This window comes from Phyllostomus hastatus, unplaced genomic scaffold (genome assembly GCF_019186645.2).
Source record: "Phyllostomus hastatus isolate PE091 unplaced genomic scaffold, TTU_PhHast_1.1 phas_contig_210, whole genome shotgun sequence".
NCBI lineage: Eukaryota > Metazoa > Chordata > Mammalia > Chiroptera > Phyllostomidae > Phyllostomus > Phyllostomus hastatus.
The window spans coordinates 18,968,586-18,990,687 of record NW_025333737.1 but is presented as its reverse complement, the minus strand read 5'-3'; the positions used below and the strand labels follow the sequence as shown (position 1 = coordinate 18,990,687).

Here is a 22,102-nt window from a genome sequence, read left to right as displayed (position 1 = left end):
TGATTGTAAGTAACGCTTGCCTTAAGAATCTCATTATTGGAACACGGAGCCATATTTCCTCTGAGAATTCTGGAGTAGCTTTGAGCCGGGGCTGTTCATTTCTCAAGTAATCACGCTGGTGTGATGGAGAGAGAAAATGGCAGCTGTTCGGAGCTCAGGCCTTCAATTTTCTTCAGAGTCCAGTCACTCAAGTGTGTAATTACACGGGGGTGCTGCAGAGGCGCTGGGCCCTGTCAGAGAACTGGTTTGAGGCTTTGCTTTCTGCTTTTGCCAGTCAGGACAGGCAGAAGCCAATGGGGCTCTGACTTGCTGCTGTTCTTTTTCTCTCTGCCTTGTCATCATGATTACTTCTTACCTGTGTGGATAGTACCCAAACTTTCTTTCCAACAGGCTGAGCACTTTGTTAGTGTTTGGGTTCGCGTGAATAGGATGGGGAGGAGAGGAACAGGAGGAGGAAGAGGAAGGTTGCAGATGTGAACCAGAAAGATGGATCTGTCCTTTTTTTTATTTTGGCATTTCACATTTAAAAAAAAATTTGGTAAACATAGTAGGATCTGTAGGCTTTCGTATCATTAAATTTCTTTTGAACTAGCAGCTGTTTGCAATGCATTTTAGAGGTTTGGAGATCAAGAAGTTAACTGATACGATTGAGCTGAGGGCCCACTAGCAGTGACTTAAGGGGCAGGGATGAAAGCTCCAGATGTGTTCCTTTCTGATCTGATATTAATGAACACCGGATACGGGCTTCCTCTTTCCTTCTTTGGCAATGGTCAGGTCCCCCGCCCCACATCTGCATGACTGCTGGTAGCTAGTAAAACCCATTTTAGTTGTCTGGATTACTCTTTCTGTTGGTCTTACTGTCTTTTACAGGTAGTGCCTGGACATGGTAGCGCTTGAATCCCCTAGTTTGTATTCTCAGCTGGTTTCACTTTCTTTGCTTACCTTGGCTTTCTGATTGGTGGTTATGTGCCCCGCATCCCAATCTTTGCTTTCTAGAAGTGGGAATGTTGATGGTGTGCTTTGCTGAGCTAGATGCTGATTTCGGGGGACTTTTGAACCTAAGAGTCAGGGATCAAGAAAATCCGGTTTTCCGTGAATCAGTGTCACAGAGCGTGGGCTGCTCCAAGGAAGCCTTCATCCCTTTCAGGGATTAATATAACTTTCTTAGTCGTAACTTGCCTCAAGGACTCATGAGCAAATATCTTCTAATCTTTCACCTTATTGGGATAGCAAAATATCAAGTAAAATGCCAAAGTTCTGTCAAGTTTTCTCATTTTGAGAAATATAATGCCACAATTGAAAAAAAGTCTGGGCGACTAATAGTAAATTTAATTTTTTAAAGATCTCCTGCTTTTTAAAATGTAATTTTCTAAGAAGAAGCTTAGGATATTGTTTATGCTTACTCAGAGATATTTAGGAGACTCTTTAGCCGGCTTAAGCAATTTGGTACCAGTAAAAACCATCAACATCCTTGTGGCTGTCTAGGTAGCCAAGTATCGAATACATATTCTGTAACCACCTTGACTTGAGTAGTTGTCTCCTCACAACTCATATCTTATTTCTGGCGTGGTCCACTTGAACATGACATAGACCGTGCTTTGCTTGTGAGTAATGCCATGCCTCTGAGCCTCCCATTTGGCTTAGACAGGGGTCGTTTAAAAATGCTGATCAGTGCCTTTTCTTCCTCCTGCTAACACGATTGCAAATAATTTTGTCCAGTGTGTGGTAAAGAAGAATGTTTTTCTCAGTGAACCCAATTTACTGAATAAGTGTGATCTAAACTTCTTATTAAATCTGTCCCATGACATTGTTAGAATGTCAGAATGTCCAGCTGTGAGTGGAAGAAGCTTCCAGTCCATTGGTGTTGGAATTAGTGCTTCACACAGCTGAACATAGTTAATGTCTTGGGTGTGTTGCACATTATGTCACATTCTTTTCATTTTGAATTGCCTTCAGGTATTAGGATGCAAGGATCAAAGTGGACTATCTTCTGCACTTCTGGCAGTCAGCTCTGTAACTCCTGTGATGGTTTTGACACTTAAGCATGTTTGTTGTATTTCCCATCATTAGCCACCCTCAGGGTTAGGAATAAGAACAAGAAATAACTGTGTGGTACCAATCTTAACCATTGCTGAATGGTAGTTTTCACTTAGGCCTGCAGATTTATGCAAGTGACCTGTAGTCCCAAAATCAGCAGGTAGGCTTATTAAATGGACTGCTTTACAATGAGAAAACATCTGCTGACCTAGTCATCACTTTAATGTCCTCATTACAAAATGTTCACCAGGATTTGATGGTCGTGGTGGGCTGTCCAGTTGCCCATGGAAGTTTGTCTCTAGGCTAGAGGACCGTAAACTTTCTTTTGGATGTTTGGATCTGATGAATAGATTGGTCTTCTTTCCCCATCGTGGGTTTTTTTTTTTAAGGACCTGAACACTGTTTAGGTCAAGGACGAGAGAGGGTTGCAAAGATTACAAAATTTTCTATTGCCAATCTTTGTCTAAGTACCAAGTAATACTGACAATGGAAAAAATATTTGATTGGAAAATTTCCAGGTGAAGACAAACTGATGGAAACAGTGATTTATTCATACTGTGTTTGATATTTCATATCCCTCAAAGGTCTGGTTTCTGTACTTTATCACAAGGAGCTCAGAAAGATTGTCATTTGGTGATCCTGAATGAATATTTACTTAACCTACTTTATTTTCTAATCTCCGTAGCTCACTTTCACACAGGTACTATTTCTTTCCCCTACCCCGTTTCCCACTTCCTTTCTCTTACATTGAAAAGATCAAATCAAAAAGTGGTTTTGCAAAAAAAGTGGTTTTGTGCTTTCTTTCTTTTTTAACTTAGAACAGGATCTGTATAATTAAGCAAGAGAGTAACTTTACTTTTACTTATTTGTTAGTTTAATCTCAAAAGGTAAACCTGGATTTCCTTTCAAAGAAATAGGTTGGGTATGTGGCAAGTCTTCTTCTCATTTTGTCACGTTGACTTTTTTGGTTACTGTTGAGATTTTAGTCTAGCTATTTGCAGAGTAGCATTGCCCAGGACATCTCAGGTTTTTAAATATTTCAGTGGGTCATTCTGATGATTGAAGAAAGTACCTCAGAAAGGAATATGTTTTCTCAATTGGGAACATCAGGTAAAGAGGGATTTATGTAGGAAAAACGTACCTGGGTTTCCCCACCCACTGTTTATCTATTCTTCCCTTTTGTCTTTTTATGGTCTTTTCTTGGTAATTTTTTATACAGGACAGAGCAAAAGTAGGTGTAAACTTGGGAGTACATGAAACACAGAGTTTATTCTAGTATTATTATTAATTGACTATTGTATCATTTTCTATATGAACAGCTATAAACCTACTTTTGCCCCACCCTGTATTCCCTTGTAATTCTATTTTGCTTGTTGGCTCTCAACAAAAGCTGAGACTTCGTTGCATTTTCTCCCTCCTCTTTGCTTCTTCGCCTTAGGATAGGTGGAATAGGTCCTCCAGTCTGTGACTACATGCTTAGCTGAACCCTAGATTTATAGTCACTTTAATAGCAGCTTCTCTTCTTCCCACTCAGATGAGCGAATTCTCTGCGTTAAATAGGTGAAAACAATATGCACTTGCACTTCCTTAACTATAAATCTCATCCTGTGTTTTACAACTCTGGACAGTTGGAGCAGACCTCTGGTTGGTGGGTTGGGGAACCAGAAAGTATTAGGCTGGCCTCCACATGGGTTTTTTTTTTCCCGTAAAATAAAAGACATTTTTCATTTTCACCAATAACTTTATTGATTTGGATATTTTGAGTATGTTGGCTGTCTCCTGCTATTGGCTTCCAGTGTTGAAAGGCCAGGGGTGCTGCTAAACATCTTCCAGTGCATATGACAGCCCCACAGCAAAAATTATTTGGCCAAAATGTTAGTAGTGCAAGAAACTTCTCAAACTACTTTTCACACTTTCGATCAGTCACAGCACCTTCTCCATGCACTGCACACATTTTTTTTGTGTTTCAGTTGCCTTGTTATCTTTCTAGAAATAATAAAGCATAATACACCAAAAATGTGTATTTTATTCCATCTTTAATATTTAAGTAGCTGCACAAAAATTCACCCATTTTGATAAGTTTTTTTAAAATGCTCACTGATATGACAGCTGTCACAATACAATCTAACAAAATCGTTTCAAGCGAAGTTAAAGACAACTAAGCACTACTAGAGCCAGCATAGGGAAAAAAATGTAATGGACTTTTTGGCCAACCCCGTATATTTCCTGCTTCAAAATGTTTGAGAAGCCCTCTTGCCAACATAGTGATGTTGAGTACTTCAAAGCTGCTTGCACTGTGACATGGAAAGTAGTACAGGTTGTAGGAAGTGTATTTCGGAAAATGCATATCTGCTTCAAAAGCCAGAAGTCCCAAGCTTTTATTTATACAGCTGTGGTCATGGGCTATCTGACTGTCCCTGAGATGGGGAAGGTCTGAGTCTGAGATGGAGATTTCTTCAAGAAAATGGCTGATAATCAAGGTAGGGAGGAGAGGAAAAAGCAGCAACCAGAAGTTGGGATCTGGTCATCTTTCATATCCAGTAAGAGAATAAAAATTCACTAAATGTAAAGGCAGTTATTTCAAACTCCAAGTAGAGGGAACTACACTGAATCGTGTGTATTTTACGCGGTGTGGTATTAAGAACTACTACTACCAATAGCTCTGTAAATTTCAAAAAGGAGAGATCTTTATAAAAACTGCATCTGCAGTCTTTCAGCATAGATGAGAATTACATGGATGAATTTAGGGGCTCAACTGACATCCCACTGGAGAAGAAATATTTTTCTCAAAACATGATAGAGATTTTCCTTAACAATTTTTAATTTTTAGGAGAGGAGCGACCCATCACTGAATAAACCGTGGGTTGTATGGTAGGGGCTGTGTTTTTTCTTCTAATCCATCTAAGGATTCACCATGTTTAGGTATCCTGGAATGATTCTTGGTGCAGCAGGAGGATAAATGATTTGGGGTATAGAATTGTCAGAATGTGAGATGGTGTTTTTATTTAGTGTGTGTTTATAAATGAATAATTTGTTCTTGTGTTTCTGTTTTGCACCCTCCTGGGATGCTGAACATTTGGTTTGTGGAATGAGAACCACCAGGAGTAGTTCCTTTCGCTTTACATTCTGCCTTTTTCCCCAAAAGTGGGAAAAAGGAACAGGAAGCCGTTAGTCCCTGTATTATTAATATTTAAAACCTCTTAAAACATCATCTTGTTATTTCTTACTCAAAGTCCCTTGACCTCTTTTAATGGTCTCTAATGATTTCTTCTGCATGTCAAAGGTATAGTGTTGATTTATAAAGAAATACATTCGGAATTTTGAATCTGAAGACTGAGGGATTTAAGCTTCTTCTAGCAGCAGTTTCCTCTGGGATCATCTTTACCGCATTGTTTGGATTCAAAAACAAAATAAAAAAACATGAAGTTTGCATTTTTTATATTAATCCAACTGTGTTTACTTGGTTTTTATTCCCTTTTCCCCAGTTCAAAGCCCTATCCACAAGTTTCTTTTAATATACATGTGTATGTTTATTTTTCACATAAACAATTAGGACCAGTTGTGTGGCCGGGACCCTACTCTCACTGATGAGCTACTGAATATCCTCACAGAGCTAACTCAACTCAGTAAGACCACCAATGCCAAAGTGGCACTTCGAGCACGCCAGGTAAGGACATGTGTTGGTTATCCTGAGGGAGGAATGATTTTCATAGATTGGGCAATGAGCTTTTATTCAGTCACCTTACAGAGATGCAAATGTCTATGTCCCATTGCCCTCAGAACAAATGTTTTCATGTGGTATATATTTTTTAAAGAGACAGGAAAAGATGAACATTGAGTCTCTTCAAAATAGGTGCCCTTTTCCCATATAAAATCCTGTTACGGTTCTCCACCCTTTCTGCTAGCCCTGTGATGGTAAATCAGGGTCATGTGGAGGAAGGCAATAGACTCCATATTTCTTACTTCCCAAAGGGAGCTTAGAAGCAGGTGAAAACTTTTAAGTGTATAGGAAAAAATCAAGTGTGGAAAGCAGAAAGATAATGAAATGAATCTTAGGGCTAGCAATCAGAACAACCCCAGAGAAGTCCAGTTAGTTTCACCCTGTAGTCTTCATTTCCATTCCAAAAGGTTTCAGCAGGGAAGCCTGGAGTTGGCGCTCCCTTTGTGTTTCTGTGCATGGGCACTGACAAGGAAGCAGCATTTGAAGCTGTTCAGTGACCTTCTGCTTTCTCTACAATTGTATCCATGTCACTGAACTACTCAAAGTTATTGAACCTCTCAGTGACCTGCTGAGAGTATTCAGGTCCTACCGAGTCCCTGTTTGTTTGTGACGCTGCTTTCATTCTCTCTGCCCCTCATATGCATCCGTGTTACATTCTGACGCCTTTTCCTTGCTGCTGAGTACCTGGGGCTGTCAGAGCAGTTTTTCCTAGTCCATCTTTCTACTTCAGAGTTGCAAAAGGCTAGCTCCGCTGCATCCACCTTCCCCACAGCTGCTCCCTGCCAGACCTGATTCCCAATTAACAGCTAGTCAGGCAGTCCCCAGGACTAGCAGCTTTGCAATGGTAAATCACATGCACTGATGGAACTTGATTGAAGCTGTTTTCTCTCCCTTCCCCCTACCCCCCATGGGAAATAGCCCACAACGCAAATCATGGTGAGAGTCAACTGAGATGCAGTATTTGGTGGCATTGGCTTTATGTTACAGGACCTAGAAGTTGTTTTACTTGGTCTCTGTTTTATCTTTGATGCCTGCACTTAGAGATTTATATTTATTGCTTTTGTATCAGAGCTGCCTAATAGGAGCCTAGAATAATCACTCCCTCAGGAACTTATGCCTCTTATTTTGCTCTCACTCTAGGTTCTTATTGCCTCTCATTTGCCATCATATGAGCTTCGCCATAACCAAGTAGAGTCTATCTTCCTATCAGCTATTGACATGTACGGACATCAGTTTTGTATTGAGAACCTGCAGGTATACTTACAGCCCTTTTCTACCTCTCTGTACTCTTGTTCCCTTTGTTCCCAAGCATAGTTTAATTAAGTAAGCAATCAATCAATTTTGATTTTTCATGTAATGAAGTTTTATACCTTGACTTACTAAAATGAGTTATACTTCTGAATATTTTTTCATGAAAAATACTGTTAGAATTGTGGTTTAGCTTAAAAATCAAATAGGTCTGCTTGAGTGTCTTATTGAAGTCTACGTCTTGTGCTTTAATTTTCTTTTAAAGCTTCCTAGTAAGCTTCATATAGAGCCAATTTTATAAAAGAGTACTGGCAAATTTTACTAATTGGAAGGACCTATTATTTTTTAAATACCATTTTCTCAGGAATGACTTTTTATTTGTCTACCTGAACATAAGGATAATATTGTTATATCCAGCCAAAGGCATCTTCAGGCTTCCTGTCAGATTTCTTTCTGGGAAACCTAGTGAGGGAAGAAAGACGTTTTTGTTTATTTGGTTTATGGTTGAAATAGAGGGTTTCAGTTGGGGTTCAAATCTATTGGTTTATCATAGTGGAGTACTGAGATGATATTTAAGAAGTTGAGTAGAGATGTATGTCAGAAAGAATAATAATAGTCATAAACACAGATTAACGTATAATTAATGCATTGTTCATGCATTCTAAGGATTATATATATTAACTCTTTGAATGCTCACACCAGCCTAAGAGCATAGGTTATCATTATTTTCCCCATTTTGTAGCTTCAGGAAGCTGAGGCACAAAGAAGGTAAGTTTGTACATGGCATTCATAGACAGAATTCTTAAGTTTTACTAAAATGCTTCAAATGCTAAATTTTGACAGTGTTCTCTTTTGGATGCAATGGTTTAAGTTTGTCTTTGTACCTTCCAGAAACTCATCTTGTCTGAAACGTCTATCTTTGATGTCTTACCAAACTTCTTCTATCACAGCAACCAGGTAGTGAGGATGGCAGCTCTGGAGGTAAGTTTTCTTAGTAACGTAACATGACATGACTTTTTTCTTGTTTTCTAGTTGATCTCTTCTATTTGGCTATTGTATCAGTTATTTTTCTTTGGCTTTAAGGTTGGTTCTTAAGAGTAGAATCTTCTTTTCCTCTGAAACTAATGCTTTACCCAAATGTTTCCTCTAGAACTAGTCATCAGTTTCTGGGCTCTCATCACAGGAAAACAGCTGCCTGCACTTTTTAATAGTCTCTACTTTCTAGTTATATTTCATTATCCCATTTCATAATGAATTAGGATTTCCTGTAACACAATAAGTGAAAAAATATAGGGCTGATCAGAACATGTACCATTTTGTGATGCAGGCCAAATAAAATGGATTTTACTTGTATCCTGTATTGTCAAGCAGCTCTTATGAAATATTTCATCATGGGGAAAATGTCATAACATTTAATGAACTGTGTTTTAGGTGCTTTACTTTATTTTTCTCATTTAATCCTACAATTACTTCATGAAGTAAGAAAGGAAGATTCAGAGGTTAAGTGACTTGTCTAAATTCACATAGATAATAAGTAGAAGAGTTTGCATTTGAATCTAACTCACAGACTTTTCTGTTTCCACTACAGCTCACTACCTCATTAAGCACAAAAATTGCAGTCCCTGAATACTGCTATACAATTGCCAAGTGGATATTTTTTGAAGATGAGGAAAAGGAATGTTTTAAATGATCTTATGTAATATGACATCACTACAGTCTGTCACAAGCTCTTTTGAGTTACTCTATTTGTATTCTGTGGGTAGGGTGTAATGTATCCTACTCAGTAAATACCAAATTTTAAAAATATCTAAGTGTTTTACAGTTCTTTCACGCCATTTAATGAGAAATCTCCTTATACATACCTCAGATGCTGATAGAATTCCATGTAGCATTTTATGTGCTTGGCAAATTGTCTGTGAAGTGCCCAAGGTTGGACTGATGGTTTTGCTGAGATGTAGCCTGTTGCTGTTTCTTTTAACTCTTGAGTCAAGAGTGTGTTTGAGATATTATGTATCAAATTATGCCCTAGTGCTTTTTCCTAGTGTTTGGGGGATGTAAATAATCTAAAATTTATTTTGGGCAATGGAAAAATGAAACAAAACAGAGGTACAAGGTAGTAAAAAGATTGGACTATCCTGTAATTCTTTCTGTCTTCTATCTCCACTTCTCAAGTGGCCCAGAATCCGCACCTTTCATTTTTTTCACTGCTTGCTTTTATCTTCTGTTGAAATGATCATGCATAATGAGTTAATAAGTTGTGATTCTATATGCTTTCTTTTGCTTATGATCCAGCCTTCTCATGTGTTTAGGTTAGTGTGAAAGGCTTATGGCACACCTAGAGGTGTCCAGTTAGGCAGGCTAGTTTTGTTTTAATTTATAATTATGGGTATAGTTTTAAGATTCCAGCTTTGTTAATTAAAGCAACGTATTTTTATACAGACTGACTTGAGACTTCTGTCATCACAGACCACCTTTACTATCAGACACCTCTTTTCAAGACTGTCTTTTTCCTGGGCTACATCTCTTAGCTTGTGTTTTTAAAGTGTATTTACTGAGGATTACTTTTTAACCAGGTGTATGTTCGAAGGGCTTATATTGCCTATGAACTTAACAGCGTACAGCACCGCCAGCTTAAGGACAGCACCTGCGTGGTGGAATTCCAGTTCATGCTGCCCACGTCCCATCCAAACAGGTGAGTTTGAGCCGGTATGTGCACCTGAGCCAGCCAGCACTCCATCAGGAGAGTTAAGGGAGTAATGTGTATGACAGTCCCATGTTTTTTACAGCTAGAAATGTAGAGCAGAAAATGAGCAAATTTAAACCACGAGAGGAGTCTCCTCTGCTCACTCTTTTTTGACCTTTGACCTGGAGAAATAAAGTGTGGTCTAATTAAGATGCAAATTTAGGATTACTTTATTTATTTTTGCTTACATTTTGTCACTGAGGAAATATGGCTTTTTTTTAAGTTAGAAAAAATTTACTATCATTTTCTTGATGGAACTTGGCCAGAAAATTACTTTTTTAGCAGTTGAAGTGAATATTTGGATATAAAAATATCTTTGTTAGAATGCTCTTCTTTTCAATATGTTTTTCTATGGATTCAGGTTATATCTAATCCAATTTCATTATCTCCCTAAAAACAGACACCTGAATTTAGCAATTGACACTGAGTTTTTAAAAATCACACTCCAGGGCAAACTTAAATTCAAGTAAATGATTTAATTAAGCCATGCTAATTCCACTATTTTTCCCTTCCTAAGCCCTTAAAAAAATAAAATGTACATGAAGAAATTTGTTTTATTATTGCATTGGTTTTAAAATGAAAACACTTTGTCTTGTTTACTCATTTATTTTTAAACTATTCTGAGGCAGTGAAAACCTAGGAATTCTACCCACACATACATTCATCCCCTTTTGTATTTTCATTCTTTTTAGTAATACCACAGGAAATATAAATACCACAGCCAATCTTAAGCTGCCCCCCTCCATTTCTTCTTTATAGCCTTTGGTTCTTCACTTTATATTACAAAGTACCCTGTCTTTGGGGACCCTTAGTCACAGACACCAGAAATAGCTTTGTTCTGAATTGCCACTTCACCCAAAGCAGTAGAAACCCTTCCTGGAGACAAAGAAGTGTGTGCTGAGACTTTCGGCCACTGGATGCCACTGTTGATCCAGCACAGGTCAGCAGGAGAGAGCAGAGAGGCATCTTCGGGAAAAGTACTTCTCTTCTTTGTCTCAGAAGATCCTTTCGCTTCTCTACCTCAAATATACCTTACGGCTGGCAGAGAAAAGCGTATGTCCTTGCAAGCAAGCATCTCTCGGTGCCTTTTTGCCTCCATGGATTTCAGAATCTCATTTTCTAGAAACGAATGGTTGTCCTTCAGCGAGTGGTGAAGTACTCACGGCACACTGGGCTCAGCCCTCAGTCGTCTTTCTTTTCCTGCATTCCTTGAATAATTGTAGAGAACTACACGCTATAGTTAATGCTCTTTGTAATTCTCAGGACATTCTCCTTTTTTTCCTGCTTCCTACCACCTCTTCCCTTTGGGCAGTGATTTGTAGTCAGGCTGCAGAGCTGCTTGTGATTTCCTTCTCTCCTCATCGCTCCCCTTGTCTTTCCGAATTGCACTCCCTGTCCTACTTTTTTATTTGCGGGTATGTGTCCAGCTTGGTGAGGGATAGTCGACTGGAAAATGAGACAGATGCTCCTTAACTGTTAAGAAATCTTACTCACCTTTCTATCTCAAGGGTGTGAATCTTAATTATTTCTGATATGGTTTCAAACCTTGTACACTTGTCCCTCCCAACATCTGAAGTGGATTCAGATGTACACACCCCCATGGATTAAAGACCAGACTTGGACAGACTATAATTCTGTCACCTCTGGAAAGTCTTTGGTTGTGTGTATATAAAATGATACACTGCTGGATTATTATTATTATTATTATTACTATTATTATCATTATTATTGGCATAGGTTTAAAAGTATAGATAAAGGCAAACAAAGGAGCAAAGAAAATAATCTAACAACCAGAAAAATGTAAAAACTACTCTAATTCTTGTTTTAGATCTGAAGTTCCTGTTAGTATAGGAGTATAAAATGTTAATTAAATCACAGAATGATGTATTCAGTTTAGAGTATAATTTATTCAGTAATTACAAGTTGAATTTTGTTTTAGAAGATTTTATATTTTCTTACAAATGTTTTTGTTACAGTGTGGAATTGTGACGTTATTCTGATACCAACTGGTATATTGCAATTAAATCATGATGCTAACCACCTCAAATTAGAGCAGATTCGATAGTTATGGGCTCAGTTCTCTACAAAACTGCTCCTAATTCAGATGAGGCTACTGGTGGCATTACAAGGCCACCACTTTTTGACCAATTGGTTACAAATTTGGGGGCTTCCGTGGTACCCTCAGGTTCAACATTTCATTAGAACAACTTGGTGAAAGTCAGGAAAGCACTATACTTATGATCACAATTTTATTATAAAGGACACTGATCAGGACCAGCCAAGTGAGGAGAAACATCGAGTAAGGTCTGGGTGGGCCCTGAACACAGAACTTCTCTGTTCTTTTCCTGTGCAACCAGGGTATGTCATCCTACCATCATATCAATGTGTTCACCAACCAAGAAGTTTCACTGAGCTTCGGTATCCAGAATTTTTATCAGGGTTTCGTTACAGCAGTATGACTGATCGAATCATCAACCACATGATTAAACTTGATCTTCAACCTGTCCCTCCTCCACAGAAGTCCATCTGGCTCAAAGCCCCCAACCCTCTAATTACATGTTTGGTCTTTCTAGTGATCAGCCTTTGTCCTGAGTTATTTCATCTCTCAGCATAAATTCAGGTGTGATCCAAGGGGCTCATGAATAATGAAGACACTTCTGTTACTTGAGAAATTCCAAGGATTTAGTCTCTCTCTCTTTTTCTCTCCTTCTCTCTCTCTCTCTCTCTCTCTCTCTCTCTCACCAGGGATAAAGGCCAAAGTCTTTATTATATAATAGGCCTGCTTGCTTTACAAAAAAATTCTAGGGTCTCTGGTCTCTTCGTTTTTAGCTAGCTTTGAGCCAAGTTCCAACTTTTTTCCTAACTCCAATACTATTATTCTTTTCTGTTCTTACCCTTTTAAACAAGCATGTTGTTTCTTATTCTACAGAAATAAGTTACAGGAGACTGTTGACCAGTGTGCATTCCACTCCCTGTCCTATAAGGCTCCGGGACACGATTATGTCCACTAACCTCTAAGTTAATGATTCTAAGAATTATCTAGAAAGTGTTATAAAAATACATACCTTGGGGTCCTGACTCCCAAGATTCTGATTTATTTTGAACCAGAGGCCAGGGGACCCCTTTTTGAAAAAGCTCTGATAATTCTGATGAACAACTACAGTTGAGAATCACTGTTGCTAGACCAAGCACTGTGCAATACCAACACAGTCCCCCTACCCTTGGAGGACACATTCCAAGACCCCCAGTGGGTGACTGAAAGCAGGGATAGTGCCAAACCCTATGTATACTGTTTTTTTTTCTTATATACACATACTTATGGTAAAGTTTAATTTATAAATTAGGCATAGTAAGGGATTAACATCAATAACTAATAATAAAAGAACAGTTAGAACAATATCATAAAAGTTATGTGAATGTAGTCTTCTTTTCAAAATATCTTGGGTTGATATGAGATGAGACAATGACTATGTGATGAGATGCAGTAGGGTGCTCAGAACAGTGCACAATTTAAAACTTACGAATTGTTTATTTCTGGAATTTTCCACTTGACATTTGCAGACCTTGGTTGACTGTGGGCCAAAGAAACCACAGAATGTGAAACTGCAAATAAGGGGCACTACTGTGTAATATAAGACACATGTGTAATTTCAAATTTTCTATTGGACACATTTAAAAGGGTAATAAAAATAGATAAAATTACTTTTAACAACATTTTTATTTAACCCATTATAATCAATACTATTTCACTAGATAATAAAAAATTATTGAGATATCTTCCATTCGTCTAAGTCTTTGAAATTTATAGTATATTTTATACTTACAGCATGTCTTGATACAAATTAGTCATATTTCAAGTCTTCCTAGCCACATGGACAGCCCAACACTAGACCAAAAATTAATTAGGACTATTATACTAAGTACTCTTTGTTTTATGTTAATAGTAGTAACCCTTGGAGAGATAAAAAAAAAACAAACTCTTCTTATGTTACTTGTTCTTAGTGATTACACGAATTATCCACATCTGATATTACAGATATTCTGCTGTGATACTTAATGCATGCTTTTAAAAATATTCAGTGATAACAGAGAATAGATATAGGAGTATACCTACTTATCAATGTAAAACACAATTTTATAGTATTTTTCCCAATTGGGGTTAACAAAGCAAAAATTCTTGGTGGAGAAAATAGATACATTTTTTAACTAATTTTTGCATTTTCTTTCTTGGGACTTGGTCTTTACATTCCTGCCCAGGCATTCATTTCAAGTAGACTACATGTGCCCAGCAAGTCCTTAGAAGTGAATATATCTTTCTAAGGTGCATTATCAAAGCAAGGCTCCAGTCTCCTGTTGTGTATGGGGTCTCCTGGTGGAATTCCATCCCTGCAGTTTGTTTTCAACTAGTGATTTAGCCCTCATGGGTCAGGATGAAACATGGCTTTCTGTCTGCAAACTGACAACAGCAGAGTAATTTCTTCAGGAAAATGTCTGCTACTGTTTGGGTTGAAGACCCATTTCCCCATTAGAACATATTTTGATTTTTAGGGAAATAGGTAAAACACAAGTAATTTCCATTGCAAGTAAGTGGAGCAGCCTCTGGGAAGGGAGAAGCCGCCCCACCCTGCTTTTATGGGAGGGGCACACTTGGGCAGTTAGTGGGTGGCTAATGTGTTTGGTACCTTTTTATTTTTGTTTAAATTTATTATAGGACTTTGTATTGCTTGATATTTTTTAATACTTTAAAATGTTTTTATTTTTCTGTGGAAAGAACATTTAACATGAGATCTACCCTCTTAACAAAATTTCAAGTGTACAATATTGACTTTAAGTGCAATGTTGTACAACAGATCTCTAGCACTTATTCATTTTGCTCGACTGAAACTTTTACTTGATATTTAGTTACCTCTGTGTTTCAGTATAATTTGGCTTTGTTTTTTTTTTTCTCATACTGCTCTCACTATTTAAAAAAAAAGAAGCAGATCACTAAAGAGTTTATTTCTAATCTCAAGCTTTGCACAGTGGTAGTATTGTAGCCAATGGGGTTTATCTAAGGCACAGTTATTGCTAATTGAAAACTACTTTTGATCTCAATGACTTTCTGCATCAACCTTCTTACTAGGAAGGCTTCATTCAAGGTATGCTATCTTCTTGATCTTCTACTGAAGACTTTCAGGTGTTTTCAAGGAAGTGTAGTTGCAATTTATTTGGTATTCCCAGGTCTTATTCACCAGAGGATCCAGTTATTAGAGCTTCACTCAGGGAAGCTCCTGGTGTAAATATACCCTTTTCTTCTTAAATTCCCTTGAGTACCAGCAGCTGTAGAGACTTTCTTGACTTAAGCATAATAGGAAACCTATACATATGTGGCATGTGTGTATGTCTTTTTTTGTATCTTCTTACTATTGAAAGGCTATGTCCTACTGTAGGTGAATTTTGAGGGGAGGGGATTTTTGCTTTTGTTTTGTTTTCTTTTCTTTTTTAAAGGTGACTTGTAACCAGTTAGCAAATGGTTTTTAAAGAGGTGAATGAGTTTCTTCAGTCGTTTTCTTGGTGTACAAATAATCTGGACAGCTGATCTGCACTAGGAGAACATTTTATCATTGTCCAGACTTTCAGGACTTGATTCTCTTGTCTAAGATTTCATCACCCAAGCTCTTTAGTAAGTTCCACCAACATTTTACATAAATTCATCCTGGAGCCCAGACTATGTCATTAAGCTTTTTCTTGCTCTTCTCTGGTTAGGCTCACGGTTTAGAGACGGAGGTGTGTGTGTTTGCCCTTTTCCCCATTCTGAGATCCTGCTTTATCACTTTCTGGGACTAGTGAAGGAAAAGCTTGTTACACTAAAATAAAGCATCGTCCTGAATGTCTTTATTCTTGACAATTCATCGAATCATTCAACATTCAGGATTCCACTTAGCTATGGGCATATTAAGTTACTGAGAATAATCTAGAAACAGATAAGTTGTTTACTCAGCTTCTGTATTTGAGCTTCTAAAATATAGCTATATTTATATGATCATGTAAAGTACATTATCCCATAAACTCTGACTATGCATATGGCTATATGTATTAAGACAGTCTGGGACTTTAAAATTTAAAACTCCAAATGATTTTCATGAGTAGTATGTATTAACAAACATAGTTCATTTTTAAAATAACTTCATCTGTGGTTCAAATGAGAAGCATCAAATTGATGCAGGAGATGAAAGTGTATTTTGTATGTTTCTATACATACATAATGGGTGAGGACCTATTGGTGCTCATTTCCACCTATTTTTTAGATGGAAATCCATGCCTTAGTTAAGTCAAGTTGTATTGTACCTTTTCTGCTATTCGCTCCTTGTGAATTTGGCCTTCTTTGTTATAGTGTTTTAATTCAAGTACTTTCCATTTTTTCATGTCTCACATGCAGAAGAGGTCGGCTGTGTTCTCCCCTGACAGCACATGTTTTGGTCATGCTTAGGCTGCTTGGCACCTTCAACGTTGAGCTGCCAGTGTGTGTCCTCTGGACCTTCTTTTTATGAAGAAGGGTGTGAGGAAATTCAGGAATCAGAAGGCTGCCATGTGACGAATCAGCAGCCTGCTGCCATTTTTGAGGATTCTGATAATCTTTGACACCCAGAGATTAGACCCTTCTTTGGATCATACTGAGACACTCAAAAGTCACCCAACTTGTAGCATTTTTTAGCAGCAGGAGCACATGGTTGTAGTTAGCAGGCCAGAAAGAGCTATAAATAAATAAAATCCTTCAGCGCTTGCTTCTTTCATTCAGGGTAGTCTGCTGATAAGATGCAAGCATCTGGGAGAAGAGGAGATTCTCAGCAGGTTTAAGTGCTTACCAAAGTGCTTTCCTGTATCCATGGCTCAGCTGCTAGTCTCCGCTGTGTTATTTTGGCACTCTAGACTTGTAAGGTTGGAGATTCGAGTTTAAAACTCTCAATATATTATTAGAGTAGCCCAAGGTCCCTTCTTGTCAAGGAAGACTAGCTGATTCCAGGGGGAAGGAGAAGCAGAATCCAGGGCACCTGTAAATCCCTGTAGTTTTGTGCTGTGGGTTTGTGGCTAATTATACAACAGGCAGCAGTAATGCTGTAGCTCTGTTGGCATACTTGTTTTAGAAAGAGCAAAGTCGTCCAGCAGAGCAAAGAAAGGGCTTTAAAGGGGATGCAAATGAATGAATCAGTGATCATTTTATCGTAAACTGAAGCTCTGCGATGGAATCAGGGCATATGAATTGCAAGGAGGTGGTAGGGGAGATGCCAGGAGAAATACATGGTTCAGATGTGTTTATAGCTCTTGATTTGGATTCTCCTGCAGAAATATAGTCACGCAAGGAGACCACCACTGGTCACAGCCAGTCAAATTGCTCTTTCTCCTATGGTACTGCTGTTGGTGACTGCTAGTAGGTTATTCAGCCGACCTCTTCTGATTCTGCTTTGCTGCCTGATTTCAAAAGATTCACCCTATATTGCTCTCAGTCACAGCTTGGTGTAACCACTCTTGTTTGCATGCAGCCCCATCATTTTCAAATAGGGTCTTTTTCCCCCCTTCAAGATAGAAGGCAAAAGAATTGGGAGCATTTTTTATGTGATAAAAGATTTATGTAGGGCCAGGGCGAATCAAGCAAAATGAGATTCAGCTGGAAGGGATGGTAAAAGGCTCAGAGAACTTGTGACTGCCAGAGAAGTCAGTGTTCCTTAAATAAAGAGGGTTCGGCTAGCAGGCAGCAACTGACTTTGCATTCATATTGAAGCAGGCTCTCCAGCCATTCTAGGCAGACAGATCAATAAAATCAGAGGTGACCTAATGCCAGGAAGTTCAGAATTCAAAGGATTTCTCTTGTCCTTTTTTAAATTTACTTTATATTGATGTAGAATGCTGGCCTCGGAAACTGAGATGAGAAATTGCCAGATTTAGGTTCTGGTTTATGGCACCATGTTGAACAGTGTCCTTGGAAATCATCCCCTTTGGTTTCTCAGTTAGCACATCTGTAAAATGGAGCTATTCTACTGGAAGAAAAATGATTTCAATATTTATCAAACATTGTGAATGAAGAGTCATCCTAAGTGCTTGGAATGGTCTAAACAGCAAATGTCTTATGGAAAGTGAATTTATATCCCATGTATTTGAAAATGCAGTTGATTGCCTTATCAGAGATTGAGCAATTGGACAATTTTTGCATGATTGGTATGCAGCGGAATGTGGTAGATTTTATTTTTAGCCACATAATAAATGGGAATATTTGACTCATATACAGTCTCTTCCTAGATTGTTTATTTTTGTGCAGACCATGCACCTAGCTGTCTAGAGTATCACAGTGTGTGCAGTATGCCACATTGGTCATATTCTTAAATTGATCCAATAGCCCCTGTATAAGGTAACAATATATATAAATGATCATTATGGACATGGCTAAGTACTTACCTGGTAATAGAGAATTTGTCCTTCCTTCCCTGCTCATCTCCCCTCCAGCCCCACAGATTCTTATTATACCAAAAAGGAAAAGCTGCCTCTAAGCTTGCCTCTTACATGATTGATTGTGCCATTCCTTTAAAAACTGGAGATGTTGGGAGTGTTTCATACCCCATGCTGTGTAGATGGTGCACAATTTCTATAACAAAGCGGCAGGGGGCTCCCTATGAGAGCTCTCGAATTGCTGATGGAGAAGGGCTGGCTTTTTGTTGGTGGTGTTCTTTTCAATTCAGGCCCTTTTCTGCTGAAAACTTGGCCCTCATCCTGCGAGGACTCCCTAAGGGATTAGAGTGGAACTACAGAAGCAGCGAGACCATTTTATTAGTTTAAGAAATTGGTTAACAGTTGAGAGAGATTATACCGGTTTCTAAATTCCAGAAACCTAGATAGATGGAACCTGAGATTGCTTTGGTTATAGGGTTCTCTCTGAACTGAGTGAAATGAGGTTCATGAGAAGGGACAGTACAGGTGACTGCTTTCTTTAGAATCCTTTGTATCTCAAAAGGAGGACTTTCCTATATTCTCATTAGCATCTATGTTTAGTTTTCTTAGTTTCACTTCTCTCTGCTCTAGAACCTATGCATACTTTTTGTTTGTTGATGAGGGCCCAGTGCATTATAACTAATGTTGTCTTATAAAATGAAACCCATTCCCCCTAGTGAGAGGCTCAAAGAATCCAAACAGCAAAGGTGCAGGTTTTTGCACTCGGAGGTTGCTTTTGCTGCCTTATGAATTCACTCTGTGATACAGGTTTGATGCAGAGAGCATTGCTACTCACAAATCACACGAGGTATACAGTTTGTGTGCAGTGATATGTCACAGCTTTTTATTTATATGGCCGGCTCAGTCTGTTCTGCTCCTTTCACTGCCATGGAAAGTGCATCATTTTCCTCCCTCTCTCCTCCTTCCCACATATCATCAACACCACCCACTATGTTCTGCCCATTAAGTCCTCTGTGTGCCAGAAAACCCCAACAATGATTAAATGCTGATAAAAGAATGTTAGAAGGTTAAGATATCAACCAATCAAGCCCCTTGTAGTACTCTTAAATTGTGGGTGGTAAGTATAACTTTGCCCTCTTAACATTGGAAATAAGGGGTTTAATTTGTCTTTTTTTCAGTTGAGGAAATGACTGACACCACATTAAGAAACAAAAAGAGTTGGTGGCAAAGACCAAAGAGAATTCGGGAGGCTGGCTTTGCAGTTTCCGTAATTAACCTAGTCTTTCTTTCACGATTTTGGCACATCCTTTATTGGGAAAATCTAGGGCTAGCCAAATTTAGGTAAGGTTTTGTGTATGAGATGCTTAGAGTTTTTAAGCTTACAGCAATTTTTAAAAGTCATTATTATCCTCAACTTGTTTAATTTAAAAAGTGTTAATTAATTTTTACATATTACACCACTCTAGTCTTAGAATCATTTATCATTACATTCCTGCATGATTTTCAGTTCCTTTAAGCTCCTCAGCTACAAAATACCCTCCTTTCCTTTCCAACGCCACCACCAACACCAGCACCACCAGCAGCACCGGCACCATGACTCTCCCAACCGGATCTATGGGAGGAGGAGCATGGTGGAAGAGACTCAGAAAGGCAGCTTGGGAACCCACTGGCTTTTTTTCTTTGGAGGAGAATTTGTAGGTTCATCACATATTTTACAAAAGCAATTAAGGTGGGAGGAGCTATGGAATCAACTTCCATGGACCTCCTTATTACATTTTTAGTAAAATAGGAACAAGAAAGAAGATTCTGTAAGAACCTTGTCAAGAATTGTATTTCACGTTGAAGTTTATATCATGAATTAATCTTCATGAATCTGTGTTTTATCACTATTCTGCCTTATTTTTTTTGTAATAGAGCTATAAAAAATCCATGGTAAATATGTTTCAACCCTTTTCATCAACAGCTGCTGTGGTGAGGTAGGTCAGGAGGCATGCCTCTTTGGAGGCGCCCTGGAGGTTGAAGGGTAATGAGCACTTAATTATGTCTGCTGACTGCCAGAGCTGCCAAATTGGAGCTCCTCACGACTGGTCTGTATCTGCTCTGACAAATCTTTTATTATGGCTTTTACTAACCTATCAGTAACTAACTGTGGTTGTTTAATTACAGAGGGAACATCCCCACGCTAAACAGGTACCGTATATTTAGTTCTTTTTTCAATTAAAAGCACCTTTTTGTAACTTAGAATAATGAAATCAGAGGAAAAAATAGCACTATGATGGACAAGCTATTATGTTATTTTCTGCTAGGGAGTCAGTCCTTAGCTCCTCTTTGAATGTACTGGGTTGGCCAAAAAGTTCATTTGTTGGTTTGGTTTTTTTTTCCGTATGATGGCTCTAGTAGCACTTACTTATCTTTAACTTCATTCTATACAATTTTGTTAGATTATATTGTGACAGCTGTCATATCAGCATGCATTTAAAAAAACTTTATCAAAATTAGGGAAATTTTGTATAGCCATTTTAATATTGAAGGTGGAAGAATATATGCAACATTTTTAGCATACTATGCTTTATTATTTCAAGAAAGGTAAAAAGGCACTTAAATACACAAAAAAAGATTTGTGCAGTGTGTGAAGGTGCTATGACTGATTGAATGTGTCAAAAGTGCTTTGTGAAGTTTCGTCCTGGAGACTTCTCATAGGACGATGCTGCATGGTCTGGTAGACCAGTGGAAGTTGATAGCGATCAAATCGAGACATTAATTGAGAACAATCATTATACCATGTGAGAGATAGCCAACATGCTCAAAATATCCAAATCAATAAAGTTATTGGTGAAAATGAAAAATGTGTACTCTTTGGCCCACCCAATACTAAGTTATTCTTTCTATTTGGAAAACATGCCTTCAGCTTTTCTTTAGCTGTTCAAAAAAGCAATAGTCAAAAAGCCTTAGTAGGGAAGAGCTCCCCTCTAGCTGAATACAATGGGGAGTTGTCGGCTTGATGTTCAGCTTTGCTGTAAACATCTCTTTTTCTTTTCTTTTTTTTTTTTTTGCTAAGTTATATGTGTAGCTTGGGGCTTTCAGAGGACAACCCCTTAAAGTTACTCTTACCTTGGCAAATAGTTCCTAATTTTTTTCAACTTTGAGTTTCTCTTATTTGCTTCTTTTTTTAGACTTAGAGGAATGCAAATGCAGAAATAGCTGATCTCATGTTTTATCAGTTTGTTAGCTATTTTTCTAAACTGTTAAAGTGTCATAATAGTATGAAAGTCAAGTTTTATTTCAACTTACTATAAGATTCATATTGGAAAGGTATATTTACATTTTGATGTGTATAGCCCTGGGAAGAGGTTTCCATGCCAATATAGCACAAGTGATATTTTAGTATTTTGAGTTCCTCTTGCTTCTGAGCTTAAGCAAGGCAACACAATGCAAGTTTGAGAGGAAAGCAAGTCTGATTAGGATTGAATCTTCAAAATGTTAAAGTAATATTAAGTTGGTGGTGAGCTCTTTGTACATGATCAGTTATACATTGAAATATTTATAGGCTTATGTTTATTTTTGTCCCTCTCCTTTTAAATATTAAGTGATCAAAACTCATTATAGCTTTTAAAGTCCAATTTGGATGGGGAGAGGAAAGGGAGTGCTTTTGTTTGGTTCTCTTGCCTGCCCTTGGAGAATGGGCTTGGTTTATTCCTGCCTGCCTTTAGCTGTCCTGGCCCATGAACATAGTACTGAGGACAACTGAATAGTGGATATTTCCCATGGGGTTCAGTTGAGTGAAAAACTTATTTAACCCCATGTTTGCCACAGTACACCCTGTTAGCTTACTCAGAGGGAGTTCCCTTTGAGTGTTATCTGGAACCCCTTTATCTTCCCTGTCTAATACCAGGCAGGTAGAAAAGATTTAATGCCTCACAAACTTGCTCCTT

The 22,102-nt window shown here is 38.1% G+C and overlaps 1 protein-coding gene and 1 pseudogene across 10 annotated transcripts in view; both read left to right on the top strand.

Moving 5' to 3' along the window:
* The window catches only part of ACACA (acetyl-CoA carboxylase alpha), a 259,834-nt gene that overhangs the window by 120,427 nt on the left and 117,305 nt on the right, over nucleotides 1–22,102 (top strand). For 9 of the 10 annotated variants that reach the window (XM_045835837.1, XM_045835836.1, XM_045835832.1 and 6 more), the window contains 5 exons: nucleotides 5,591–5,704; nucleotides 6,899–7,012; nucleotides 7,898–7,987; nucleotides 9,580–9,698; nucleotides 20,337–20,360. In XM_045835837.1, the coding sequence (XP_045691793.1) occupies nucleotides 5,591–5,704; nucleotides 6,899–7,012; nucleotides 7,898–7,987; nucleotides 9,580–9,698; nucleotides 20,337–20,360 (461 nt within the window). The remainder of the gene's footprint in view (nucleotides 1–5,590; nucleotides 5,705–6,898; nucleotides 7,013–7,897; nucleotides 7,988–9,579; nucleotides 9,699–20,336; nucleotides 20,361–22,102) is intronic. The other variant, XM_045835833.1, reaches the window with a different exon arrangement.
* LOC123817832 lies at nucleotides 14,760–14,917 on the top strand (annotated as a pseudogene).